The sequence below is a fragment of the Lactuca serriola genome, chromosome 7 (assembly GCF_051521515.1).
Source record: "Lactuca serriola cultivar US96UC23 chromosome 7, Lser_US96UC23_V15, whole genome shotgun sequence".
Taxonomy (NCBI): domain Eukaryota; kingdom Viridiplantae; phylum Streptophyta; class Magnoliopsida; order Asterales; family Asteraceae; genus Lactuca; species Lactuca serriola.
This window is the reverse complement of record NC_136414.1, coordinates 56289204-56300984: the sequence shown is the minus strand read 5'-3', so window position 1 is coordinate 56300984 and position 11781 is coordinate 56289204. Positions and strand designations below refer to the sequence as shown.

Genomic DNA, 11781 nt, shown 5'->3' with positions numbered 1-11781 from the left:
TGAACATTTTGGTATAATATTTGAAATTTTGAAAATTTGAAAATTTCGGAGTAAAAAAAGAAAGTTGATTTTTTGAATTTTTTTTAAAGTTTTTTGACCTTTTTTTTTTTACTTTTTTTGACTTTTTTTTTTTACTTTTTTCGACTTTTTTTGACCGATTAATCCCACCAAGGCCCATTAATCCCGCCAAACCCGATTAATCCTAAATTTCCGATTAATGCCCTAATCCTCGACGGTTGGAGAATGCCAAGCGATTAATCCACGATTAATCGCCGATTAATCCCGATTTTTGCAACCATGCTTTTATTACATACTTTAAGAATAAAAGAATATTACATTCCATTTTAATAAATCAACCGACAACAACAACACAAAGGTCCATGTCTTGTTTATACACTCACACATACATATAAACATAAAACAACATGTTTTTGTAAGACAACTTTAAGTGACAAAAAATACATGTAAGTTTTTGTCACATAAAACAACAATTAAAAAGTTGTCAAAGAAAATATGTATGAACTTATTTTTATACAAAAACAAGTTATCTAACATATGTCATTTTTTGTATCTTTTAGGGTAGTTTTTATTAGAATTTAGCATCATATTTTACACATTTGCATGTCATTAGTTTAAATAATGTTCAGCTCCTATCATTCGTTAGAAATCTCGTATTGCTCATGTTTTTATGTTGTTTTCAGATAATTCGAGTGGAGCAGTATTTTGGGAGTAGCTTTTGATGCATTTAATGGAGCATTGGAGTTAATTGGAGCTTGGAACTTATGAAGGAATCTAAGGAATGCTTGGAAGCTGTTTTTATCAAGACAAATTCGCTCAAATTGATCCTACGAAGATAAGATTGCAACATTCTAAAGCCTAAAGAATGTTGCTAGCAGCTTTGACCACTTGTCAGTATTTTAACCATATCTCATGACTCGTAAATTCCATTGACAAGATTTAAAATGTTCCAAAAACTAGACAAAATTACGGACGACTTTCATGTTTATGAAAAAGCAAAAATGTGATCTCATTTTTTCCAATATGCGATCGCATTTTTCGGTCGAGGTTTTCTAAGGTCAAAAAATACCATCTGGGAAAAAATTTAGAGAAATGTGAAAATTTAGTCAAAAATACGATTGCAGAAATGATAGCATTTTTGTTTCGAGGTTCAAAATAAGCCACAAATAGCATCATATATCATTAAACGGCGATTCGGGAAAATTTGGGCAAAAATGTGATCGCATTTTCTCATTCTGCGATCTCATTTTTCGTATTTTGCTCTAGAAGTTACCTGGTTGCATATAAATACGACCCTCCTGATCAGATTCGAAGAGCAGATGATTCCAGACATTGAAAAACCCTTTTAAAAGTGATTTCTTATACTTTTCAGCACTTTCTCAAGATCTAAAGGTTATGAATTATCTCCTACACTTAGTTTAGCAAGATTAATCAGTTACTATCTAGTTTTTAGTTCTGCAATAGACTAGTACTTTTTATGTGATAAGGTATTAGATTTAGTTTTCATTGTGTGCTTCTATCTAGTTGTTTTAGTTTTGAGCTTAATGAATGTTTGATTTTTAATTCTTGTTAGTCTAATCATCTAGCTAGGGTTTAATCATTCCAGTTAATCAATTAATAGAATCCATAATTGTTCATGTCAACTAGTAATAAGTAACAAATATCATATTGGTTCCATGTTGGGATTTAACTTTGATATAAACTAAAATTTCATATCTTTACGCTTACAAGCTTGTTAGAAGTATTAGGTATTGCTGAGAATTTATTCAAATCTTAATGCAACTTTTTTTTAATCTTAATTAAGAGTTTGTTTAATTTGACAGTACAAAGTTAGGGTTAACTGAAGAGCTTGTTTTGGTTAAGTTAACTAGGTAAAATAGATTATACTAGATCTTGTTAGTTTTTCTCAGTACCAAGTTAGGTAGAACGCATTTTGAATAACTAGATATGGGCTGATTGCATGACTAGGAAAATCGCAGCACCACTGAATTCAGTTTTACTACTGAGTTTTATTTAGTTTAATTTCACTGTAATTTTGAGTTTTAGATTTAAATCAAAAACCCTCTTTTATTATTTTCTATTAAATGGCTACAATGTGCCTTACGCAAAGAGGCATTGACCATTAGGTTGTGAACCTGAGGTTTCAATCCTGATTTTCTGTGCTATCCATTACTGCAACCAACTGTGAAAATATTATTTGCTTAAGTCATGTGCGACAGCAGTTTAACATTATCCATATTCTCAAAAAAAACTAAGATTTCCAAAAATCAATAAATATTACCAAACTTGCAAGGTGACTCTTCATACCAATTGTTGGGTTTTATTTCAAAATTTGTTTCATAAACTAGTACATGGCAATTGGAAGACTTCAAGATTTCGAAAATAACATAACAAATTACACCCACCAAGGATCATCTTAGTTTCGAAATAAAACTAGCACCAAAGAAGAAGATGAAGAAATAACAACCTTTATAGTTCTTTGGATCCTCTTGTGAGGCTTGAAAACGGATAGAGAATATGGAACTTTAGACACACCAACAATGACTCATCTTGATGTAGAATGCTAGTTATTTGTATAAAAACTCTTAAGCTTTGAACAAAACCCAAGTATGGTTCAAAGAGAGCAAAATGCAAGTAACAATTCTTCTTGATTCAAAAGCAAAAGAAAAGAGGGAGTGTATGGAGATGCTCTCGGAAATTTGTGCAAAAAGAATGCACCAAATGAAAGCCTCATGTCTTGTTTAAAGGAGAATGAGTATCCAAAATTCCTTAACCCTTTAAGCACTTATGAAACTAGATCAACATGTCTCTTATGCATACAAGCCTTACTCATTACTTTTGATTAAACAATTTGCAACCCATAATGCCTCTAATATTTTCTAGTTTCAGATTTTGCAAGAGAAAAGAAAGGCTAGAGTATTATATTTTATAACTCAAGTTTATAAAATATAAACTTTAACTTTTTGGTAAAAGACAAAAATGATTTATCTAGTCCAAAATGTTGTGAATGACATGTTCATGTTACTTACTAATGAAAATTATTATTTTCTAGAAATAAATAATTTCCACTTAATTATAAGAGTTTATTGAATATTTATTAAAACAAAATTCTAATAAATAATTAATTATATCAAGTTGTTGTTAGTGTGACCCATTAGTAATATATGTTAATTAGCAATATCATTTTACTATGATTCTTGAGCATACTAGATCTTTCAACTATAAATAGCAGGGTCGACCTTTGCCATTTGCCACACAATATCCATTGCTCTCTTTCCCTCTCTCCCGACTCGAAGTCTTCCCGAGTGATCCTGAGATTTCGATTCTCCCAACGCGAAACCCCGAGCAGTCATAGCATGCTTCAACAGTGAGTTAACGACCCCACTTTTACTTTTTTGAGAAAGGGGGGGGGGGGGATACATGCTAATTTATAAATTATTGATTATATAATTGTCGTTGATTAATATATTATAAATCAGTATTTTATACATCATAACTATGCTCGAATTTTATGGATAATTTCATATCTGGTAGTTACTCAGCCCAAATTATATGGATAATATTTTTCCCGTTACTTTGCCCAATCTTTATGGATAACATTGTACTTAGTCGTTACTCTGCCCAACTTTTATGGATAGCAATATACTTAGTCGTTACTCTGCCCAAATTTGAAGGATAACATTATACCTAGTTGTTACTCTAATCATTTATAATTTTAGAGTAACCAATATTATATATATATATATATATATATATATATATATATATATAAGAATATAATTATACAACAAAACATAAGAATTCTCGTTATACTTAAGGCTAAACTACACAAGTGTTAATTGAGACAACTATTCATCAGCATTAGATAATTGATCTTTAGTTAAAACTCCGTCCTATTTAAATCTTAAGTGATTGGCATTGTTATGTATAGATCTATACGACGTCCGATGAAGCGTCGTGCGGGGGCATATTCTATACAATCAAAAGCTTGATTATATGAACTTAGTGTAACATTATTCCTATAGTCTTAAAATAATAAAAATATATATGAACCTTTGATCGGGTTACGGGTAAAAGGGATGGTAGTAAATATATACTTGTAAGGGTATGCCTAAAAAGAAATGGAAGTATACTTTATATATATATATATATATATATATATATATATATATATATATATATATCACTTACATCAAATGAAGTCTGAGGGTTTTTGGAATGAGTATAATACGTGAATTTAGGGTAGTAGTATAGAAAATAAGTATGAACCACATGTATACTATGAATGATACGCCTAGTTTGTCGGCAATAACATTAGTGTCCATGAACCGCAGAACACAACCTTTGGAATAAAATGTATAACAACATTATGGTAAAGGAGTATGTCCTTAGTAAACATCCCTTCAATATAAGAGTTCATATTCAATAAAGATACTTATAAAACAACAAGTACTTTCTATACAAACGAAAACTTGTGAACTTACCAACATTATGTTGAACCGTTTTCAAAATCACATGTACTACTAGGAAATCAGGAGAAGGAAGTTGCTTATCCGGAATTCAAGATGTGAAGTGGACATCACTTATAGATTAGTATTATATTATATAGCCTAATGTTTGAGGCATGGAGCATAGTGAACTTTGAATACTTTTGTGACTCTTTACAAAAGTTATACAATCACTAGTTATGTTATAATATCTTTTTGTACTATTCAATGTATGTTCAATGCTTATGATATGATGCACAAAGAACGTCGCACATATCGGTGCTTCCGTCACCGGTCGGGGTGTGACAACACCTCTCTATCCATAAATCCATCATTTGTTCCTATGTTGATCAATTTGAGGATAATGTGTTACCCATCCCGGTTTTGATATCTTATATGTAATTGAAAGAACTGATATAAGAAGAAGAGCAAAAAAAAAAAAAAAAAAAAAAAAAAAAAAAAAAAAAAACCCTTGATTATAGGAATGGTTTGTTCGTGGGTAGCATTAATTTTTTCCCCAAAAACACACACACTGACCAAAAGGGTCTCTCTCTCTCTCTCTCTCTCTCTCTCTCTCTCTCTCTCTCTCTCTCTCTCTCTCTCTCTCTCTCTCTCTCTCTCTCTCTCTCTCTCTCTCTCTCTCTCTCTCTCTCCGAGAGTAAAATAGAAGGAAGCTTTAATTTTAAATCAAATCGTGTTAGAAAAAGAGAATAGACATCAAATCAGAGAAGCTACAAGTTATAGCAATATAGCTTCCTAAGTTGCCAGTGGAGGCACGGTCAGGGACGAAAGCTTGGTCTCGACGGAAAGAAAAAAGTAGGAGAGAGTGAAGAAAAATGTATGCGTCTAATAGTAGCTAGGGGTGGGTGAGCTCTACTTTTGATTTTAAATAATTAAAATATAAAAAAATGATTAAAAAAAACAAATTAATAAGGTAGAAGAGTCTTTTATGTCCCTCAAGGAACAAAATCACAATTTTGAACCTTAAAAAATTTTTAGATTATATTCATAGTTTTTTTTTTTTTTGCAAACCAAAGGATCAATTTTGCACTTTTGTTGGAAACAAAATATAATAATTAAAATATATAATTCACTTTATGCCTTTGGACAAAGTCCTCTCTTTTTCACTTCATCATCTGAAACCATAGACCAAGTTAACTTATTGACTTCTACAACACACACTTGATAGGGGCATATACATATATATATAAAAGAAGTGATCGGCTGTAACTTCATCTTGAAGAATAGCTGCATATTAGGGTAACAGTTTAGGGTTTTGTGTGTGTGGAATTGAAGTGTGCATTTTAGTGTAATGGGCAGATCTCCGTGTTGTGATAAAGCCAAAGTTAAAAGAGGCCCATGGTCACCTGAAGAAGACGCCATTCTCAAGAACTATATTCATAACCATGGCACCGGTGGCAACTGGATTGCCTTGCCTCACAAAGCAGGTCTCTTTATATTCTCCCCCTTCCTGTTATGTACATATATGCTTCAATTCACCATCTCTCTCTCGAAGTATATATCTTCCTCTTTAAGGAAAAATAGAGAGGAGAAGATTTTGTTCGAGCAGTATCTAATAAAGTCTTTAAATTAAACCAGAATGCTCATAAGATTCGTGTATTTTCTTTAATTATTTCTAGTTTCTCGTTCTAAAAACACAAAGGGTGGTCAAGAAATTGAACAAAAGCTCTTCCTTTTTGTTCTTGATGTAGTTTTACGAGGTCCCGTTTGCTTAATTATCCAGAATATACTTTGATTAAGCTTTGTGGATTAAGGTCTTTTCTTTAATGTTTCACTTTCTTTGTAAGTTAAATCGTTTTGATTTGATGTGTTAGGGCTGAAACGATGTGGGAAAAGCTGTCGACTGAGATGGTTGAATTATCTACGACCGGATATAAAGCTTGGAGGGTTTACTGAAGAAGAAGATAATATTATATCATCTCTCTACGTCAATATCGGAAGCAGGCTTGTTCATATCTTAAACTTTATAATTTAGTTAATGATTGACTTTTTAGATTATGATTCTTTGTCTTTTTGTCGATAATTCACTATCATTTTTCTTTATATATTGCTCATTCCGTTCACTAATCTTGTTATTGTAGTGTTTATCTGATTTTATGTAAAAGGCGATCGACTTATTTGCAACGAAATTATATTCTAATACAATTAGTTATTTGAAAAGTTAATAAATGGAAGGAAAAAAAAAACATGATCAAGTTTCTAATATCAAGTAATAAATAACTATATATTCAAAAGGATTATATTTTTTGACGATGCAAAATGAAAAATATATTACGTTTATTATATGTTACATGGTTATATTTGTATATATATAATTCCTGAAGAATATGTCGTTTAAAATTTTAGGTGGTCTGTGATAGCTTCTAAGTTACATGGAAGAACAGACAACGATGTCAAGAACCACTGGAACACGAAGCTGAAGAAGAAGTTATCTCTATCGCATAACACCAGCAATGCCACCACAACTTCTGTCGCCCCCATCAATCACATACAATTTAGCTCTCCGACAAATCTACCAAAACAAGAAGTCGATCATTATCAAACTATATATAAACCTATCTTCGACCACTCTATGATGGTGGATTATCAGCAAACCCCGATGACATCAGATTCAACAAGTACCAGTACTATCAACGTTAACATATTGTCTTCACAAGAGAATCATGGTTTTTCTCCTAATGCATTTCCAATCAGCAATGGCTATGCCTCTTGGTGTGATAATGGTGGAGGAGTGATAGACTCCGGCAGTGATTTTTTGACGGGAGAATTTGATTTCCGGCAAGTGTTTGGTGAAGTTGCTAACTTTAATTATGCATCTCCATGGCTCTAAAGTTGAAGAAAAAATGGTGAAGGTTACATAGCTAGGAACCGATAACTAAAACTAGCAGACCTTGTTCTAGTTTAAGTATTTAGCTAGGTCGTTTAATGGTTTTTATATTAAGCTTTGACATCATATGAATATGTATGTATGTAAATATATTATTATCATCTAAATTTACATGAAATTGATAATTGCATGGATTATTTTCTACAAGAGAAAATTTAGATGGACATTAACTATGTTCATCGACATACCTTATTATCAAAAAACTTTTTTAGGAGTTTTGGCCAATTAAGAGTTTTCCGTCCATAGAAAGTGGATCACGAAATGTGTCAGTGTATCTACGGATAAAAAATTATGGTCTTTTTATGTTGGACATCTTTACACCCTTTTTATATATTGTTGTCCAAATTATCAACGGAGGACTATTGTAAGTCCTTCCTACAATGGCGGATTTACTATATATTCCGGGCTAGTTGAGATACCTTTCAAAAAAAATTTCGTAGTGTAATTTTTTTTCTTATTGTGTATTACGCAATTTTTTTTATGTTGGGATACCTTTTTACTTTGATCTTAGATCCGTCATTGCTTTGATATGTCCTCCATCACATTTTGTTTGGGATTAAACCAATAAACCACATTTAAAAGAGAAAGAGAGGTGGGAGTGTTCTCAAATTTGAAAGGATGGGTTTACTTATCCATTTTGGAACATGCACTTTTAGCAATTAATTTGATAAATAACAATGTTAACAATAACATAAGTTATAAATATATGAATAATCAGTGTTATATATTATAAAATATATGTTAGATAGTATTACCTATCATACACTTACAATTGTTGTCAAGATACAGATACTCGTTAAGAACAATTGTAAGTATTAAATAACAAGAAAATCAAGATCTAAACTCTTATAACGAATATTCAACAAAAAAATTACAAATTAGTAAGCAACTTTAAACCCTAACTGAGAAATTTCACAAATACAAGAGCTCTCACAATGATAACCTAATAAGCTAATGCAATAGAGAAAAATGGTTATCAAGATGATAGACCATTTCCAAATAAAAAAAGAACTCTCTTGTGAAGGTATGCTCTCTAAATGATTCAAATAACACAATCCGCTAGACTCTTTATAGGCCTCCAAACTCTATATTTTACTTGTAAATCCTATAGATAACTGTTGGGATTAAAACCCTAATTGTGATTTGATGAACAAGATGCGAAAAATAAGAACAAACACAAATATGAAGATTATGTCGAATGATCACTCGATTTATTGAAATATGAGGAATAAATTACACTTAAAGCATAGACTAAAGAATCTAACACTACATAAGAAACCTCACGTGGCGGCTACAGTTTGCCTCACTCTTAACCCTAATTGTGAATAATACATGACTATTTATAGGGAAAAGACAAATCTTGGGCTTTTAACCTAGAATTCATCAAAGGGGCCCATTGCCATCATCCATGGAGTGCTTTGAAACCCTACAATCTCCCCCTCAAAGTATGGAATGGATGACAATGTTTTAACTTCCAAAACAAGAATCTAGCAAATAAGAAAAGATCTTGCAACGAGGAATATTTGAAGCAATCCACGAATCTTGATTCTTTAATAGTCTTCAAACACGGGCTCTAGGATATATAAACCACGCACTGAAGTAATGTCTTTAAACTTCATTTTCGAATGTAATCCCAAAGAATCTTCACGAAAACCAAACCCGCCATAAAAACCCATTTCAGAACAAAGAAACTGAATCACTTCTTGTCTTTGAAGAGCTCCCCCTCCAAGTCACAACGATCTTCAAATAAGCTAATGATATAAGCCATCAAAAAATATCATGTAACAACCCAAACTTTAAGATTCGTAACGCCACTTGATCGAGAAAATACAAGAAGTCGGAGATATAACAAGTCCTTAGCAGAGCTCGATGAAAAACTTCCGCTGTAAAGGATACTTCTCTGTAAAAGCTTTAGTAGAGCTCGATGAAGAACTTCTGCAATAAAAGCTACCTTCATAATTCTACCACAAGCTTTATCAAAAATCTTCAACTTTGAAAAGTCACAAATCTAATTTCGAATGGCCATACCAAATTCTCCCCCGATTTATAATTAAAAACATGATTATAAAGCCTTCAAATGGTCATGAGAATGATCTTGAATGGATAAAAAATTACTAAGCTCCCCCGCGACAAAACGATATACACAATGAAGTATAAAATCCGAAAAAGTCGTGAAAAATTTGATGATATCACGAAAAATGACCTTCCGAACCGCCAAGACTTGATGGAATCATTATTTTGCTGTTCACGAAAAAATATGAGCGTTAAAAAATTCAAAACTGTTCACCGGCCCTCAAAGTTGTAAACTTTTCTGAATACATGGCTGAAATTGTCACTTTGCAGAAATTCTGGGACTGAAAATGTAATTCTGCATCAATACCCCCTTTATTTGTGACAAAATCTGAAAATGGTCCATAATCACCAAGCTGTGAAAATAACAGGGACCAAAAGTGCCAATGCGCTGAAGTTGCAGGGACCATAAATGTAACATGTTTATCTTCTTCACCAATTAGACGTCTGATTAAAAGAACGGCAACAGCTACTCGATTCCAGCGATACTTCCGATTGCGAGCATATTCCGATTGCGAGCCATATTCCGATTGCGAATTCAATGATGCCAAACTCCGAATCAATCAATCGCTCCGAGCACACAGTTGCGAATTCGAGTCTACAGGGACACCGATTCCGAGTCCATTCGCAGTTTCGATTGCGACTCGGTTTACACTGCATCAAGCAATTCCAATCTCCAAACATACCAACATCGAATTTCAGTGCATAACAATCGCAATCCATAGTTTACTTCTGTTAACTTCTTTGCAGATGAGAGCACCATTAAAAAAATTCACAGTACCGATTCAATCTTCATAACTTTCAATTTTGACTTTTCTTGTTTAACTACTCAAATCCAATTGCCGATAAACACCAAAATCAACTTTCTCAAATCAATAGAATCACGAGACAAAATAGATATTCAATGAAAGAACGGATCGGCAAGTTTGAACCCAAAATCAAAAATTGATTTGGCAATAGTATCGTTTACAGATGACGACTCAAGAATGGAAGAACCAAGAATTCAAGATACGAAATTTACAGATGAGTCGACTTGTAATATACGATATCAAAGGCTTATACCAATAAACACAGAACAATAATAGTGGGCAAAAGCACAGTCAAAACTTAAATCATCGATTTTGTTGGGTTAAACAGAGATCAGAAGGCATCGATGATAGGCTCAAGAATGAACAGTGAACGAAACTTGTTAGGGCACAAGAATAATATGGAATTGAATAAATGGACTAAATCAAGAGAAATAGATCCATTGACATGAACCGAATAATCAGATCAAATAAAAATATTTGAACAGAAAAACAAATCAGATTGAAATAATACCACAGTAACAGAATACATAAGTCTCCATGAACAGTTTCTTGAACAAGAATCTTTGATTCCAAACCACCAAAACACCAATAATCTTCAGTAACTTGTGCAGAAAATCATCAAATCAAGAACCGATACTTCAAAAATCAATAGATCTTCAAAGACCCGCTCTGATACCACTTGTTGGGATTAAAACCCTAATTGTGATTTGATGAACAAGATGCGGAAAATAAGAACAAACACAAATATGAAGATTATGTCGAATGATCACTCGATTTATTGAAATATGAGGAATAAATTACACTTAAAGCATAGACTAAAGAATCTAACACTACATAAGAAACCTCACGTGGCGGCTACATTTTGCCTCACTCTTAACCCTAATTGTGAATAATACATGACTATTTATAGGGAAAAGACAAATCTTGGGCTTTTAACCTAGAATTCATCAAAGGGGCCCATTGCCATCATCCATGGAGTGCTTTGAAACCCTACAATAACAAACTTTTTCTCATCGAAATATATTGAAACCCTAACATTATGTGTTATTTTATGGATATAAAGTATATAAACGTTAAATTCATACACAACTAGAATTTCTAAAAAATGCATGGTAGACCCTTAGAGTTTAAGATTTCCAATTAGGATGGTTCACGTTTAGTTTTCACTTCGAACCATCAATAACATTTTCCAAACAATCATTGGTACATGTCATATGTTGAGTTGCACCTAAATCAACAATCCAATTAATTTGAATCCTAGAATAACATAGATTTATGTCTGCTATATTAACATAAATATGTCATATTGGCAATCTTCTTCAACCTTAGGTCTATCAATAAATAACCCTAAGAAATTGGAGAGCTGGTCAATAGTGAGTTGGATTTGAGTTTGCAATTCACTCAAAGAGGATATAATAACAATAGAAGTACAATTGTGAGAATGTAATGTCTCAAAAATTACAAAGAAAATTTTGTTCATAAAATAGTC

The 11781-nt window shown here is 32.3% G+C and overlaps 1 protein-coding gene across 1 annotated transcript; it reads left to right on the top strand.

Annotated features, from left to right (window-relative positions):
* The first annotated feature begins 5664 nt into the window (after positions 1 to 5664).
* Positions 5665 to 7530, top strand: LOC145064857 (transcription factor MYB87-like). Its single transcript, XM_079012227.1, has 3 exons — positions 5665 to 5953; positions 6341 to 6470; positions 6873 to 7530. Exons 1-3 carry the CDS (start codon positions 5818 to 5820, stop codon positions 7354 to 7356), a joined length of 750 nt encoding a protein of 249 aa, XP_078868353.1. The 5' UTR covers positions 5665 to 5817; the 3' UTR covers positions 7357 to 7530.
* Positions 7531 to 11781: the final 4251 nt, after the last annotated feature.

Excerpts from the sequence above, each read along its gene's own strand:
- LOC145064857 (XM_079012227.1), top strand. The coding sequence starts at position 5,818 with ATGGGCAGATCTCCGTGTTGTGATAAAGCCAAAGTTAAAAGAGGCCCA. Across the intron at positions 5,954-6,340 it reads TGCCTTGCCTCACAAAGCAG|GGCTGAAACGATGTGGGAAA; the intron begins GTCTCTTTATAT and ends TTGATGTGTTAG. Across the intron at positions 6,471-6,872 it reads TACGTCAATATCGGAAGCAG|GTGGTCTGTGATAGCTTCTA; the intron begins GCTTGTTCATAT and ends TTAAAATTTTAG.